The sequence below is a fragment of the Fundulus heteroclitus genome, unplaced genomic scaffold (assembly GCF_011125445.2).
Source record: "Fundulus heteroclitus isolate FHET01 unplaced genomic scaffold, MU-UCD_Fhet_4.1 scaffold_90, whole genome shotgun sequence".
NCBI classification, from domain to species: domain Eukaryota; kingdom Metazoa; phylum Chordata; class Actinopteri; order Cyprinodontiformes; family Fundulidae; genus Fundulus; species Fundulus heteroclitus.
Genome location: NW_023397362.1, coordinates 1 through 17,549, shown reverse-complemented (window position 1 = coordinate 17,549; position 17,549 = coordinate 1). Strand labels below are relative to the sequence as shown.

Sequence of the window (17,549 nt, the reverse complement as noted above, 5' to 3'; positions counted from 1 at the left end):
TAGAGCTACTGAAAATGGTACATGCCGCTTCACAAGATTCATACCAATTTATTCTCCACAGCCCATGCTTTTCAAGGCTCACATTTTTTATTTCATAGCAGTTCTTCTAATGTTCATGAAATTTGACTGCAAAGAAAAAAAACTGACCTAATTAAGTTTCTTTGTGTGAATACTCCCCAAATCCTGAAACATCCGGCTGTTACGTTGGATTCTGATTGTGGAAAAGAACTGTTTCCTGGTTTCTTGTTTACTGATCTATTTTTCTAAATCTATATTTTAAATCTGGATTGGACTATTATAAATTTGATACAGTTTCCTAAAATCACAGTTTGTGATAGATTTCCTTATTTGAGTTTTACAACTAGACAAAAAAAATATCAATGATTTGCTTGGCAACTATTCTAGAGAGGCCTGTAGAATCCAAACAGCATTGAAATGGCTTGTTTTTGAATATGTGTGCATTAGGGGATCAAGCATTAACTCTATATAAAAAAAGATGACAAAACATTTGATGTCACAAATCAATGTTTAGCTCTTAATTTTTTCTCGTACTGCATTTTTCTAGGATTATTAAATATTGGAAAATGATCAAATCTAGAATGAGATTCCAGACTTTTGAATAATCAGTAGAATCTCTTGTAATATTTTTTTTTATACAAGGCAGGGTCAAGTCATACAAATTAGTAAAATATGAATGAAACTGAGACAAGAATTATCTATGATTTGTTTCACAGCTGCAGCCTCAGTCACAGAAAGGGTGTATTTGTTACAATTAGTTTAATGACAATGATATGTAACTGACAAAAACCAACAAAAGAATAATTAAAACAAAAAAAAGCATGAAGGCTGGGACTTGTGTACTGGATTAAAAGCCTTAATTAGTTACCAAATAGTGTTGTAATTATGTGAGTGTACACTGCACCCGGTTGCACCGTGACATAACTTTTACGTCACACATTCCAGTGATTGTCAAGTCGTTGTAGTTGCAAAACTTTGTCCAGAAATATCCAAACTCCACTTCTGGAACAAGCACAATATAACCATGGGTGAAGCGATTAAAGACTTTTTAATTCTTCACAGCAATTGTTTTTTTTTTTCCTTACAGCTTTCCACCACGCTGTAGTTATTGTTAGAAAGAATAAAGAAAAATACGACTCAAGCTCTTATTGTTCCATTGTTATTTATTATAACCGTCTACTTATCTTAACTTGTTCAATAAGAAACAAAATTAATTTTTATCAAACTTTATTTCAAAAATGTACATTGGCAACAAATGAAACAATGCATCCCTCTGTCAGTGGATGTGCATACAGGATACAGGAGATGCAAAAGCAAATATGCTCTTTTAGTTTAAGAGATACTTTAAAAATAATTCACAATGTGTTTTATTGTGAGCGGTCAAACTTTCTGTCCATTAAATATTTTTTAATATATACCCCTCCCAAAACATAACCTAAACAGAACACAGAAATAACCTCATAAAACGCATTTATGATGGATCTTCGGCATCACTTTGCACCCTCCTTCCAACTCTGGTGATCAAAAATGAAACAACACCAGGCAAACGTGTCTGAACTACATCATCAGATGCGACAGACAAATGATATTTGTCTGAGAAAAGTCCACTTCAGTCCACTCGGACGGGTGCGTCTAAGCCCAGCCTATATTACACGTACGTATACATTCCGTTGTAAATGTGCTGTAGAAGCACGCTATGATGTTTACGAGCAGGTAGACTGGGGCTGCCCCTTGTGTACATACTCCAGGGCGGTGGCGATTGTCCTCATGTCCATCTCGATGCTGCGGGCCCAGTTCTCAACATCTCCAATCTCCTGTTTCAGAGAGGACACGTACGAGAAAGTTCATATTTGTCACCGTGTTTAACTTCTAAACAAACTGGACGCCTAAAGCAGCTTAAAGTCCCCTCCACCTACCTGATGATTTGACTACATCACATGAACTCCGAAAGGGATTTGCGATCCGGCATATACCTTATACGACTGTGATATAGAAGTCATGAACACGTTTCTCTTTCATAATACTTTCATAATTACACAATGCAAAAGAGGAAATTTCCTAATGTTTCTATTAAAAATAAGAATTGTATTTTATTTTTCTAAGTAACATACTTTTATTTGTCTTAAGTTAGACAAATGTTCCCCATTTCCAGGCATCTTTTCACCTTGACTAACCTTCTCAGAATCATTTATGTTGAGCTGAGCTTGGACATTGAGTGCTCGATGTTACTATCCAAAATAGTGCTGAAACCATCTTATTAAATATGCAAATCAATCAAATAGCAAACCTGAGACTAAACACTGTTTAGAGCCAGGTTTCTAAAACTGGTACAACTACCCCCTCTGGTAGCTATTATTGTAGACATTGAACAAGTTAACTATATAATAGCATCAAGGGCAGTGAAGAAAATGTTCTTGAATCTTCCAGTTCTACTATGCTACTATTGGTAATGCATAATATGATTGAACTTGATTTTGTAAAGTGCCTTGAGATGACATGTTTCATGATTTGGCTCTATATAAATAAAATTGAATTGAATTGAATTGAAAATTGAATGCCATTAACAATGTATTTTCTTCAGTATGTTGACCCTTTAAAGCCTTATTCAGGTAAATGTGAGGAAACTTAAGTTTTTTAAAAAAGATACTATTTTTTGGTTGCTTCGAAAAATAATAAATAATAAAATAAAAAATGTCAGGCTTTCAGATTTTCTTTTATATGGTAATTGAAACAAGAAAAAAGCATTTCCTCATTTTTTCAGCATTTTTATATAGGGTGTGTAAAATACATTCAGTTTTATGTTGTATACTGTATGTTCAGAAAAATACTGACTTTGTTGAAGAGGTAGAGGTCTCAGAAATATTATTATTAAAAATATACATTTGTGGTTATAGGGTTAAGAGTAAATATATATATATATATAAAAAAATTAAAAAAAACGTCAGGAGGCCAAATAAAACATTTTTCAGGCTGGCTAAGTCTTATGTGGAAAGTAGCCATCTTGGATTTTGGACTGGGGTGGTGAGATCTCAAAATTCCAACGATTCTCCCTATTTTCCACTTTCAAGCACAGATATTTGAGTTAAAATTAGAAATATATTTAAACTGCATGTATTTATTCAATCATGAAGCTCCAATGGGTAGGTTTTTTATTTATTTTTCTTTTCAGACATAACGCAACAAATTCTACTTTTAGAATTCTGCCAACACTTTTTTATTTTTTTTTATTTTTTAGGAGCAGCAGGCAGCCAGTGCAAAGTTAAATGCACAAATTGCCAATTAAAAATTTGTTATGAAATAAACATTTGGTGCAGTTCACAAATTTAGTGCAGTATATCTTACCTTTAATGCCTGATTGAATCCCTCCACCATGCTGATCCACTGAGCAGTTTGCTTGGAGAACTGGCTCGCCTGAACTTGGAGTGTCTTAACCTCATGGTCTAGTTTGCGTTGGTTTACGTACGCCTGAGCAACGCTAAAGAGAAAGAAGGCACAATAATAAGTTTCCTAGCATTATTATTTGATATCAGATTGCCACTGAGTCGTGTAAGGGAAATTAAGAATGTCCTTGTGCTGAATACGTGGCTGCTAAAGTTCTGACCATGTCCCAAAAGCACTAAAAGCCCTAATCTTTCTCATACAGAACTAGAGCAACAGCCAGTCTTTAATTTCTGCTCTCTATAAGCTAATTCTATAAGCTGATTGTCTTGATCTCTTCACTTCATTCACAACGGTAACAGGATTATTCATGTTTGAACTGTATGTTTGATCAATTATTTGCAGCCAGGAACACATTGTTACATTTCACTGGCTCATGGGAAAGGGTAGGTGGTGGCCAGAAATCCATAGGATAAAGCTTTACTGACGCCTACGTAGTAACTGCAGACAATACGAATTCCTGTTTGAGAACAGACAGCAAATGTCTTTTTTCCCGATCCACTGTATATATGTGGACGCACTGTTCAGGACGCACCTCATGCACCTTTTCCTCCCTTCGGCACCTTCTTTTGATTATTGAGCCGATGTGACACGTGAATTTATCCACTGTGAGATCAATAAAGTCTATCTTATCTTATCTTATACCTTTTCTTATATCTGAATGCTTCCGTTTGCATTTTACTTTGCTGCTGATACACCAGAGTTTCCCCACCGTGGGACAGTGCAGGTTATTTCTATTTATCTGTCCTATTCTAAATGACTACAGGCATGTTGCCCTGACATCTGTGGTTATGAAAGGCTTGAGCAGCTGGTTTTTAATTTATTGTCTGGTCTACTGTTTTGCCAACCGGTGAAATTACAAGAAATAATGGCTTAAAATATTTTAGTCTATGTGTGATGAATCTATATAAAATAATGGTGTCACTTTCTGAAATGACTGGCAACAAATATCACACTTAACACAATTTTAAACTCTTTTGGGACTTACTTGTACATATTGCTGTTTTTTGAAATTGTATTTCCTCTGAGGTCTATACATTCATACTTCATGTATGTACATGTATGAAACTGAAGTCCAAGCTGTTGTTTGTGCACACTTACTTGACCAATAAAGCAGATTCTGATACCATGTTGCAACAATCATGGCAACATCAGTGTGCACCACATTATTATTGGCTTAAGTTTCACATTTGAACATTTTGATCAGGGCTTCCCAAACTTTACAACCTGCGACCCCCAACATAACAGTTGGCGGAGACTGGTTCTCATTTCGTAACTTATGTTCACTGTGCCTATGCATTTTTTTCTTGAAAATGTGATAGGGAGGGGCGCCCGAGCGCCCTCTATTGACAAGTCGCCACTGCTTAGCACTGTAATCACATTTTCCTAATATTTCAAATGCACCAAAATAAAAAGGTGTCTCTACATGTACACCGACCAAACTATAACAATAATGTCACTAACCCTATTTTGTCTTTTGAGACTGTAGTTAATTTCCCATACTGTTCTACTTTTGGCAATGAATACTGTCAAGTTAATACTTTTAGGATAAAATAACGGAAGAAGAAATATATATAGTAACTATTACAGTCAGCAATTTAATTCATTAAATTCAATTCATTCATTCAAGCCAGGAACTTCTAATTTTGACAGTCCTCAAACTGATTAACATTCAAGTCAAGTACATTCTACCGATGTCAAAAGGATATTAACGATTTAGTAAAACCCAGCTATTAACAATAATTAGTTTACTGTTTAAAGCTATAAGCCACTGGTTCAACAAAAGTATGAACACAAATATGATAGATTGTGTTGTTGTTGTTTTTCATACCCTACGTTCAGGTGATCTACCAGGGCTTCAGTTAGACATGTGGCAGCAGTGATCGCTTCACGTCTGCGTTTCTCTGTGCAAGAAAGAACAATGCATACAATCGGCATTAATGGCATTCAAGAGATTTGTTTTTAGCCTGTGCTAGCATCGCAGTGATCCAGAAGATTCCCCACCTTGCAGTTCCTTCCGCTCATTTTGCTTCGCTTGGTGCTCCTTCAGAAGCCGAGACAACATGTCGCTTAGGTAGAAGTCGGGGTTATTTTTTAACAAAAGTCAACTCATTTACTGATTTTGTATTATTATTGTAAGAAAAAAGAATGTCAGGTGATCGAAAACGATAACTGCTAGCCTGTCACGAGACCAGCTCGCGCGGATCTTACGTCAGTGTGTCTTTAAACAAATCCACAGTGTTACATGTAATATCTCATTATTTTTGTTTATAAAATAATATTAATTAACAATTCGTTTCCGTACAAGCTTAAAAAAAATAAAAGTCAGTTCTTATTTTGTATTATTTACAATACAAAAAAAAGTAAGAAAAAAAGTCATGAAATGACGACATCAACAATGTATCGTTCTTGCCGTCAAAGTAAAAGCGTTTACGAGTACAAGCAAGTTAATGGAAGAAAGAGAAAGCCAATTTCATGCTCTCAAGAAGAGTCAAAACTAAATATTGGTTTAGATTTTCAATTAATTTATTAGCTATTGCTTTGGGTTGGAAGTTGATTCGTTTGTTGGTTTATGCGTCCTTTATTTGGTAAAACACAATCTTATTCTGAAAGGCATAAACCGGAAAGGCAGGGATTGTAGCTAGTGATACACATCTCACCGTTAATGGCTGATATCTAGCTGTCAACAGTCCAGGGGTACCTGAGACCGGCGCTCTTCTACGCGGCATTACAATCTGCGTTTTCATAGGTAAGGCTATTTAGTCTAGTTTGGACGAAAATCTGTTTATTGATCAGTTTATTGATCAGTCGAAGTTGCTTAAACTAAAGGGCCCGGATGCTGGTAGCATTTCTGCCGCGAGCCAGTGCATGGTTAGCTTGTCCTCGTTTCGGGCTGAAGCAAAGTTCCTGATGGTGGTTGAAACTCACCAGCAAGACGTTAATATTTCACCTTAACTGCGTGGTTATGCTGTTCCTACCCTCACAGGTGTCCGTTACTGTAGCGGGACAGCTCGTTCACGCGATAGAAAGCAGCTATTAAGACGCGTAGACATAATCATATGTTTGCGAAGATTTCTGTTCAACTTCAACCGACGTTGTTGAATAACTATAAAACGACGGGGATTGTTTGCTGAATCAAAAAAATAAATAAAAAAAATGCCGTCTACTGTCATACCGTGATGGAAATGTCAGTGAAGGCAGGTTGAGTCAGACCTAATTAACCCGGCTGGTTGATGATGGGGATTTTCTGGTAGGGACTAGACGGGTTCTAGAAATAGACGAGATTAACCCAAGTCACCTTGTGAGGTGTACTGTGATGCATTTAAAATTGGGGCGTTGAATATATAGCTCGTTACAAAGCTATTCACAGCAAAGATCGCATTTTAGGTGGCAAGTGTATTTGTGACAAGGTGGCGATAGAGCTAGATCCGATGCGTCCTTCTGCTGGATAAACTATATACAATATCAAGTTTACATGATTTATGCGGTTTGTTTTCAACAAGACAGGGGGAAAATATAATGACAAATGTTTATCATAGATTTCCTGAAACGTAAAAGTTAAATATATGCCTAACTTATCCATAAAACATATATCTAGAAATTTCAAACAGCCCAAAGTGTCACTTTTTATTTAAGTAAACAAGCTCTCTTTCTCTGTCCCTTTCCATGGCCTTTGTGTTCACATTTTGGGTTATTTCATTGACTCTTCTGCTAACTTTTCACCCCGATGAGCCTAAACAATCTGCAGAATAAGTGTGAGCCGTTTCCTTTGTTTACATCTGTTGTCATTTGCTTCCAGGTTCACTCTTATAGGCAACTTAGAATCGAGTGTTATGGATGAGCCATGAAGGCCCAATTGCAAGTCACAGGTAAGTTATTTATCGGACAAGTTTAATCTACAATGCATTCATTTCCTACAAAAAGTCAGACTAATTTATTTATTTTAAATTATCATATTTTTTGTAGAGCAGGTAAGAAATCAACATGTTATTTTGATATAAAATAAATTATGTTGAGTTTTTTTGGCCTTCGAGTTCCTTTGACTTGACAGTTTTGGCCCATGTACCAACAAGTTTGGACACCCCTGTCCTAGATGATACCCAGCCCTCTATGTTAAATGACAAAATGTAAGGGACTCAAGTGGAGCTGTGAAGTTAAAGGGAGGAAAGATAAAGAAGGTGGAGGTTCTGGAGTATTTGGGGTCAACAGTGCAATGGTGAGTGTGGAGATGAAATGAAGAAGCGTGTCCAAGCAGGTTGGAACGGGTTCGGGAAAAGTGTCAGGTGTGATGAGAGCGTCAGCAAGAATGAAAGGAAAGACCAGGGATATAGAATGGTTTAGAGACAGTGGCACTGAGGAAGAGACAGTAGGCTGAGCTGGAGGTAGCAGATATGAAGAAGTTGGTGTTCTTTGGAAGTGATGAGGATGGATTGGATCAGGAATGAGTACTTCAGAGGGACAGCTCATGCTCGGAGAGGCCAGATTGAGATGGTTTGGATGTGTACAGTGGAGGGATGACGAATACATCCGTAGAAAGATGTTAAGGCTGGAACTGCCAGGCAGGGGGCCTAGAGGAAGACGGAAGAAGAGATTAGTGAATGGAGTGAAAGAGGACATGAAGGTAGTTGGTACAAGAGAAGAAGACGCAGAAGATGGGAAGAGAGATGACCCGCTGTGGCGACCCCTGAAAGGGAAGAGTCGTCGGAAAAATATGTACATTAAAGTCACTTTGTCTTAAGCCTGTTTGGGAAAGTCCAAATGACGATCTCCCAACTGGTTAATTCACAAAATTTTAAGCTTCTAATTGGTTAATTAGCAACATTCAAGTTGATTGGAAGCACAGCTGTGGATGTATCTTATGGAAACACCAAACAAAACAACCCAGGATATCAGCAATATAACCGTAGACTTCCACAAATCCAGTTCCTCCTTGGGAAGCTGTCTCTCTTGTCTTTTCAAATAATTTCTTACATGAAAATACTGCGACAGTGGTTCCGTCATCTTACCTTTCTATGAAGCAGACTGATTTATGGACCCACGGGTGAATGCGTTTTGGACGCGTGCCCAAGAATAAAACCCTTAAAAGCTCATAAACTGCTGACTGAAGCTGGTGGCAGCATCGTGTTGAGTGGGTGTTTTAATGCAGGGACTGGTGGACTTCACATAACAGACGACACCACGAGGAAAGAACATTGCGTGGGAATATCGAAGCAACATGTCTAAACAGCAGCCTTGAAGTTAAAACTTAATCGCAGTTAGGCATTCCAGATGGACGGTATCTACAAGCCACCGTCAGATAGGTTACTGAGTGGTTTTATGGGCAACAAAGTCACAGTTTAGACGTGGTCGTCACAAACGATCTCAGATCCGTAGGAAATTGTAGACGGGGTTAAAAGGTGTCTGTGAGCATGGCGGCCTGCAGACCTGACTCCCTTGCACCACTTCTGTCAGGCAGGACGACAGGGAAAATGTGACCTCGCGAACTATCCTGGCATTAAGCAAAGAACATATACATTTGTTTGTAATTCTTACAGGGTTAAATCAAAAAAGTTGAGTCTGATTTATTTGTAGACGGAGAGAAAAAGAGGTTTTTATGCAGCTTATGTAAATATCTGGTTTCAGGTGTAGAGAGACACTTAATTGTCATTTTGAATTTGCACAATGACATCAACGCATTTCCTGAAGTGTCAAAATCGAATAAAGTCCAATGAATAAAATGTGTTTGAAAGAATAATTTGAAAAGACAAAATAAGAAAAAAAAAGTACTGGAAGTTCATATTTTACATACTTTAGACTACAGTATCCGTAGTGTATTGTGCAATGTTGCTTGTGCTTATTGCATTGGGATAAAAGCTAATTGCTACTAATAAATGTATCAGAGTGTGACCTTGAATGGGTTCTAACATTTCATGGATGGTGTAGTAAATGATTTCACTTGGCGTCAGCTGTAGAAGTCGAGCAATTCACATGTTGGCCTTGTGGCTCCTCTCCTAGAAAATAAATTATTATTATTATTATTATTATTATTATTAATAATAATAATAATAATAATAATAATAATAATTGAACTTTATTGATCTCACAATGGAGAAAATTCAGTTCTGCATTTAACCCATCCCCTTGGGGAGCAGTGGGCTGCCACTGGTGCTGCGCCCGGGGAGCAATCTGGGGTTAAGGGTCTTGCTCAGGGACCCAGAGTGGCAGTATGTGGGAGTTGAACTCAGAACCTCCGGGACCCAAGTACAATGCTATAACCACTAGGCCACCACTCCCCAAAATTATGCCCAGAGCAATTGTAAAAAAATTACCAATACTCTAATATTAAATCAATTTTAAGACCCTAAATATAACAGATGTGCAGGCTTGGTTTATACACATAAAAACCAACGAGCTTTTAGGAACAGTAGAAATGCGGAACGTTAGCACAACAGAAACATATTGTGCTGTGATCTGTCTTTTCAAATAGTAACTCAAGTAGTGTGAAGTGTTTTACTTAAATGTGTGGAAGTCACATGATGATGTTGCTTGGAAAATAATGATCGTGATACGCCAAAGCCCTAATGTGTTTTCCAATTCAACTCCTGAATCGGCCTGATCACAGAACTGTTCCTCTGTTGTCCTCGTGTTTCATGCTTGTGTGTTCTCCTTCCAGTGCTTTTCAGCTAAGCTAAGGGAAAACAAAAAGAACTGGTTTGGTCCCAGTCCATACGTCGAGGTAGCTGTGGACGGCGAGTCAAAGAGAACAGAGAAATGCAGCAACACCCACAGTCCCAAATGGAAGCAGGCCCTCACTGTGTGAGTACAGTTGTTGTGTTTGTCTCTGAGGAAGAAGCTAGTCTGTAGCCGGCTGAAAGACCGACCTGCTAAAAACGCCACATTAGCATTTCTGTTGCATTTAGTTAATAAGTAATTATTGCAAGACATGCATATAAACTATTCAAAACCTGAACATAAATGCAATGTTTAGTACACATAGTTATTCCAGTGTAAAAACTGGTTATCAATAGAAAAAGCTGTAGAGTTCTAGTTTTTTAGATCATTCTCGCTGTTCATAGTTAAGATATTTTTATATACCTAGATTTTTGAGATGCGCACTGGGCATCTTTAGAATGTCCTCTTATTGTGATTAGTATAAAAAGGGCTTAAGTGTCTACAATCTAATTCAAGCTATGGGTTTACATTTTAAAATGTTATCTTTTTACTTTCACATTGCTTGTTCTTGCACACCTAAACTGTGTACTTGTATGTGCTAAACGCAGTCTCGTGTCCCCTACCTGAGGACTTCTGTTAATGCCAGGGATGCAGTTATAGGAATGCTATAATATCAATTTGGTCAAAGTAAAACCACACAAATAACACTTTGCATTTATTGCACTTTAACTAGCAAACTGAGTCTAGACTTTCAAAGCTCAATATGGACCAATAAGTTTAGTAATAGGGATTTTCTTTTTTGTTTTACATTGTTTCTCTGCTAGTTTGTGGTCATAGTTAAAACATTTGCACATTTCTAGCTAATGGGTCATGAAAATCAAACTAGAACAGCTGAATCGAGAGTATGTTTAAAAACACCTCAGCGCTATAGATTTGCCAAGGAAAAATAAAACTTGCAGCTTAAGCATGAACATGTTTGCAGTTATGCTCAGCCAAGGACTTCTTTGTTTTAATTTGCCCGACTGCTGCTACTTAATCCTATCCCTGTGTCCAACTCCCTGCAGAATTGTGACGCCAGTCAGCAAACTCATCTTTCGTGTTTGGAGTCATCAGACGCTGAAGGCGGATATTCTGTTGGGCATGGCCACCCTGAGCATCAGCGCAGCCCTCAAAGCCAATGACCTTAAATGTGAGTTTCAATTTCAACTTTTTTTCCATGCAGACTTTTTTTTTTTTTTTTATCTCTAAATATTTTGCATAATTCAAAACTGCCCCTCTGTAATCCGTAGCGTTTGTCGGTGAAATTGGGAATTTGTTGTAAACCCAGATATTTGATGGAATTTGCAGAAGAGCTCAAATAAAACAAGCTGCTATCGGTACAAACTGAAGATGTAAGAACTATTTTTTTGATGTTAAAAAATTAGCATAATGTCTGTTTATCAGTTCACGTGTATCAGTTCTGTGACCGTGATGTTTCAGATCATAACCTCCGATCATTTTTGTACATTTTGCTTTAAATGAACCAACTGATCGTGTCAAATTCTCAGCACTCTTAAGCTACAGCTCTGTTGTTAATCTGTTGCTCGTTTATCTATTTAGCCAAGAACTGTATATTTAACAAGTGGTGCACACTCTCTAGAGGCTGTTCTCTGTTATTATGTAAGAGAGCACGCCCGCCTGTGTTCACTATCACATATTTTATTGTGGTTTGATAAGATTAATATAGCCCTTGTGCATATAACTCACCTTGTTCCTGTGTAAAAGTTTGGAATCAGAGGGACAACGTTCTCCGTCTCCACTGAGCCCGAGTTGAAATCTGAGTTGTGCGATCATGTTGCTTGTTGAAGTATTTGCTCAACGGCGTGTTTTTCTCCTGATCCTCAGTGTGTGAGGTGGTGCAGGACGCTGCAGCTGTCCTCTGACAGAGACCCCCACGATATTGTCGGGGACCTCTCGGTGTGTCCTGGACGGCCTGCAGGTCGACCCGGAAGCTTTGCCCTGGCAGAGAGGGAGCAAGGTAAGGGAAGCAAACAAAGAAAGTTAGATTAAAAATAAACACTTTCCTTTTTGAATTAGAAACACCAATGCTTTATTAGGGCTGGGCGATATGGATTAAAAAATAATCTCAGATTTTATCATACCAAATCATGCATTTCGTCAGGGAGTTGACCTGAATTCAAAGTGCAACTAAAAACAAGCTGTGAAAACATGCTTTGTAAAACAAGATGGCAGCCGTGTCATTATAACAATGAAAATATAACAAAACATTTGCTGGTAGTGGTATTACACATTAAGCTAAGAACAGGATCACTGCACTTGTGAACTTCAAACTAAGTTAAAAAAAAAAAGTAAATAAGTAAATGAAGTACCATCGTATTATGGTAAAAAAAAGTTTCTACTTAACAGTATTTTGACAATACATTTGCCTAAACATATATTCAGCATCACATGCTGTTCTCTTCATGGAAACCCAATGAGTGTATTGGCAAAATAAATCCAGATTTTCCAAAAATTAAATCTTAAAGAATTGTAAATTCGAATTAATTGATTAAATCGATTTATCGCCCAGCCCTGTGCTTTATTCTCATTTAGAAATTATTACATTAGTTTAGTTACTCTGCTTAACCCATTTGAATGGCTTTTGTCAAGGGTTTGCACACCTGCATTACATGCATTACCCACAAGGGAGCAGTAGAAATCTTTTTTTTTTGTCACCTAGTTCCTTTCCAGGGCAGCTTGCACAAGCAGTTAAATTAAATGCCCGTATTTGTATAAAACATTGTCTTTTGATTTGCGTGTCTTTAATCACTAAGAGGAATATAGCAAATAAAAACTCATTTTCCAGGTCATTTGTAAAAGGCACTGTCTGACCTTTTGACTTGGAAATGACTTTGTTACCTTAATCCCTTCAGGAAGTGTTGTTGGCCAGTGCCAATCAACTGTTTGTTTAAAAAAAAAGAAAAAAGATTTCCTTTATGTGTAACTATCCTGCATTCTGAGCTGGCCTCTGCCCCACTGAAAATGTCAATATGGTAACCATTAGTGACGATAAAGCTTCTTGAATCAAATTGTTTTAAAGCTAACCAACGCGATGTCACTGTTTTCTTCTTTCTCCCTAGCACCTCTTACAATGGAAATGCAAAACAAAACGGCAATACAAGCAACAGGTCTCGTAAAACTTTACCTTGGACATCTAAACTCGATTACTTTGTTTGTCCAGCGTTTCTTAAAGGTTTCAGCTAATATTATTTTCCACTTTAACCTTTAGATCAAGCAGGGACACGTCTCCATCCAGTGGCTCAGACGACTGGGTAATTGTACCCAATGGTCTTACTGTCAGCGGTAGAGGTTCTCCTTCTCCGTCTGCAGGGGCTCCACCTCTGCACGTCCTCCTCGGCCTGCCAGACCTCCCCCTCCTACGCCACAAAAACCTGGTGCCTCACCAAGTAGGAAACCAAGAACTTCATATATATGTGTATATATATATATATATATATATATATATATATAATATATATATATATATATATATATATATATTTCCTCAGTTTATGTTACATGCACAAAGGATGTTGGACTTCCTGTCTACTGATATCGGTCCGTTAAGATACCTAAAGCATTTCTTCTCTGCTTCCTTATCCTTTTTGTCCTCAGGCTCTTCCAGTAGTTCTTCGCCCAGTGAGCTGAGTGAAGCACCAGCTCCGATGGCTCCTCTCAGGCGTCTGCAAGCGGGGTTCAGCACCAGCCCGACGAGCGGGAGCACGAGCAGCAGCGGCCTGTTTCCTCACAGACGGCAAGTGGGGGGTCCCAAACCGCCTGCGCTGTAACAGCCCCTCCAGCCGTAACACCTCCCAGAATCAACCCCTCAACAACGTCCCCCTGCCGCCAGGGTGAGAAGCAACTTCTTCTTTTGAATTTTGATTAATTCAGCTCAGAAAGATTAAAGTTGCATGAATGTACATCTATACATTTTTGTATAGTGCTTTATGATAACTTTTCTTATCATCATCTAGGTCTGTAAGATTTTTTATTAGCATTCTTTTTAACAGAAAAATCCATCAGAGCTTGTTTAATGTTATTTGTATTGTAGGTGGGAGCAGAGAGTGGACCAGAATGGACGAGTGTATTATGTGGACCACATTGAGAAACGGACAACATGGGAGAGGCCTGAGCCTCTGCCTACAGGGTACCCAAACATTTTTCTCTTTCTTTCTTAATAAAATGGATACTGATGTCAAATATGCTCATTTATATCCTCATTTGAAATGACTAGCTAGTTATATTTACATTCAAGTTGGAAGGTTTCTTATCTCTGCTCGTCTGTTTCTGCAGCTGGGAGCGAAGGGTCGACCCGATGGGTAGAGTATACTATGTTGACCACATAACACGAACCACAACTTGGCAACGGCCCACTCAGGAGTCGGTGCGTAACTACGAGGAGTGGCAGAACCAGCGCAGCCAGCTCCAGGGAGCAATGCACCAGTTTAACCAAAGGTTCATTTACGGGGTGAGAACAATTACTGGAATTACTTTTACATTCAATCATGGATTTGTTTCTTTGAATTGGTGTCTCTAAAATATATTAGTGCATTGCTACAGTGTGGGCCTAGGTTCTGGTTTTACAAAACAGACAAAAACGGCAGGGATTCATAGTGCCTAATCTCATTTTTAATATTTTGTTTAGTTCATAAAACAGGTCAGCGTACTTATGTATTACTACTTTTTCTACTCACAGATAGTTGTGCCTTTTATTTATTATATTATATATATAGATATATATATATATCTATATATCTATAATATATATACTATATATAATATAATATATATATAATAATATATATATATATAATATATATAATATATATATATATATATTAGGGCTGGGCAACTTAACGCGTTAATTTCGCGTTAACTCATTAGACTATTAACGGCGATATTTTTCTTTAACGCGCGTTAACGCATGTTGGTCACATGCTTTTATTTTGTGAAGGTCTGTTGCTGCTGTGTAGGGGTTTGAATCAGAACAGTAGGTGGCGATAATGCGCCAATAACCTCGCTGTCAGCCCCCTCAGATTCAAAGAGGAAGAAAGGTGCTGGCCGGAAAAAAACACAGCTGACATGCGGAAGGCGGTGTTTCCCGCAGGTACCGCGAGCGAGCTTAGGCGAGGCGAGGCGGTGAGTTGGCGGCCGGAACAAGTTTTGTGCGGAGCGGAGCGGGGGGTTTGCATCGACGCCGTCGGTGAAGTCGCTTCGCGTTTCAAAGTATCCATGTATTTTTGCCTGTTTTCCCCTGCCATTCACTATATGCGCGCGAGAAAGCAACAACAAAAAAAAAACGCGTGTCAACGTCAAATAAACGCAAGCATATCGAGTTAGCAAGCATTTCAGTTTAAAGTTCTTCCAGCATTGAATATGACAGAAACAAGTTAGTTGGAACCACTGCCAAGTTAAACTTGGTATTGAACATAAAATGGTAATGCTGCTCCCTGCTGTTACCTCAGAAATTGCCTGTTTTTGGTAGATTTTTTCCCCATAAAGAGAATTCCCTGTCAGTGGCAATAAGCTTTAATTTATTATTATTGCTATTTTTTTTTTACATGTTTAAGTTGAGCTTTACACTAAATATGTGTTACTGATAAGTGCTACAAATGTTACAACACTTTTTGTTCATATGGCAGCAGAACATTAAAATAAAAGTGCTCTTTACACTACTTTTGAATTCATTCTTGGAGTTTTGTAAATACAATGCGATTAATCGCGATTAATCGCGATTAATCAGTGCGATTAATCGCGATTAAATATTTTAATCGTTGCCCAGCCCTAATATATAATATATATATATATATATATATATATATATAATATATATATATATATATATATATATATATATATATATATATATATATAAATAAAAAAAATGTAAAACCCATAGGAAAAGATTAGGAATTTAAGTATATGAGTTTACTTTTTTATAAATGTGAATGTTTCCATTTTATTGAGGTAGACTAGTCACGTTGTATTTATTTTCTGGCTCAGCTGCAAGACCAGTTTGCAGCCGCATCTACGAAAGAGTTTGACCCCCTGGGACCTCTGCCACATGGCTGGGGTAAATATATTTTCACAAGAATTCACTTTTAAATTACTGAAGTTTCACCAGTATGAGAAGGATCTGTTTGTTGGAACGTAGATATGTAATGCTACTGGGAGTGCTTGGCAGTAAATTGACACATTTGTGTGCATAAAATCTGTTTTTACTTTAGAGAAGAGAACAGACACAAATGGCAGAGTGTATTTTGTTCATCATCCAACTCGGACGACACAGTGGAGGACCCAAGGACACAGGGGTGAGTGTATAATTCAACTCAGTTCAATCCAATTATATTTATATAGCACCAATTCACAGCACTACATCTCAAGGCACATTACAAAGTCAAATCAACAGATTGTTCAAAAGGTTTGCTCTCTAAAGAAACCCAGCAGATTGCATTGAGTCTTGACAGCAGCATCCACTCCTCCTGAAAGCATAGAGCCACAGTGGACAATCGTCTGCATTGTCCATGGCTTTGCAGCAATCCCCATACTAAGCATGCATGAAACGACAGTGGAGAGGAAAACTCCCTTTTAAGGAAGGAAAAACCTCCAGCAGAACCAGAACCAGGCTCAGTATGAACAGGCATATGCCTCGACTGACTGAGGGTGAGAGAAGGCAGAGCAGAGACACAAAAAAAGCAATAAAAACATTCCTGATAGTTGAGTGTGCAAGAGAAATGTATAATCACAGTGATATTGTGACATGAAAACCCTGCAGTAAATCTTCAACATGAATGTTAAAATCCCCCACTATAATAACCTTGTCAGTATTTAACACCAAATCAGATAAGAAGTCTGACAAATCTGATCCAAACTTAGAGTAAGGGCCTGGTGGGCGATACCAAACAACAAACAGAAGAGGTTTTTATTGCTTTGCTGTTTGGATGAGGGAACTAAGGGTTAAATGTTCAAAAGAATTGTAGTTATTGATTGACCTTGAACAAATTTTTTAAATCAGACTGAAAGATGATTACTATTCTTCCTTCCTTCCCGTAGTTCTGGGGATGTGGAATTTATATAACAAAAGGGAGTTGACTCATTTATACTGTCGTAGTCCTCTTGCAGCAGCTTCCAGTATTTTATGAGTGCAACGGTTTTTGGTAACAGCTGCTGATCAATTTTGTGTCATTGATATGTAACAACATGCCAGTTTGCTGCTCAAATACAAGGAAAACTGTCTCAACTTTCAAATGGTAAACGTTTTAGGTCCTTCTTTTACAACGCCGAATTCCACCTTTCTATCTACCAGACTGGATGATTTCTAGATGCATTTTATAAAATGAACAAATTAAAGTAAGATTAAATGGAACTTGTCAGGAAATTATAGATGCAAAAAGAAAATGTAG

The 17,549-nt window shown here is 37.8% G+C and overlaps 1 protein-coding gene and 1 pseudogene across 1 annotated transcript; one reads left to right on the top strand and one right to left on the bottom strand.

Annotated features, from left to right (window-relative positions):
• Positions 1-1,098: 1,098 nt before the first annotated feature.
• On the bottom strand, positions 1,099-5,617 carry LOC118562386 (biogenesis of lysosome-related organelles complex 1 subunit 1). Its single transcript, XM_036134761.1, has 4 exons — positions 5,461-5,617; positions 5,288-5,360; positions 3,361-3,493; positions 1,099-1,832 (listed from the first exon to the last, which is right to left on the bottom strand). Exons 1-4 carry the CDS (start codon positions 5,519-5,521, stop codon positions 1,722-1,724), a joined length of 378 nt encoding a protein of 125 aa, XP_035990654.1. The 5' UTR covers positions 5,522-5,617; the 3' UTR covers positions 1,099-1,721.
• A 2,376-nt stretch (positions 5,618-7,993) lies between these two features.
• On the top strand, positions 7,994-16,457 carry LOC118562376 (annotated as a pseudogene).
• The last annotated feature ends 1,092 nt before the right edge of the window (positions 16,458-17,549 follow it).

What these genes read in the sequence shown, in the direction of transcription:
- LOC118562386 (XM_036134761.1), bottom strand. Translation starts at nt 5,521, where the DNA reads ATGTTGTCTCGGCTTCTGAAGGAGCACCAAGCGAAGCAAAATGAGCGG. An exon ending in TGAGCGGAAGGAACTGCAAG is followed by an intron (nt 5,361 to 5,460) that starts GTGGGGAATCTT and finishes TTTCTTGCACAG; the next exon opens with AGAAACGCAGACGTGAAGCG. An exon ending in GATTCAATCAGGCATTAAAG is followed by an intron (nt 1,833 to 3,360) that starts GTAAGATATACT and finishes TCTCTGAAACAG; the next exon opens with GAGATTGGAGATGTTGAGAA.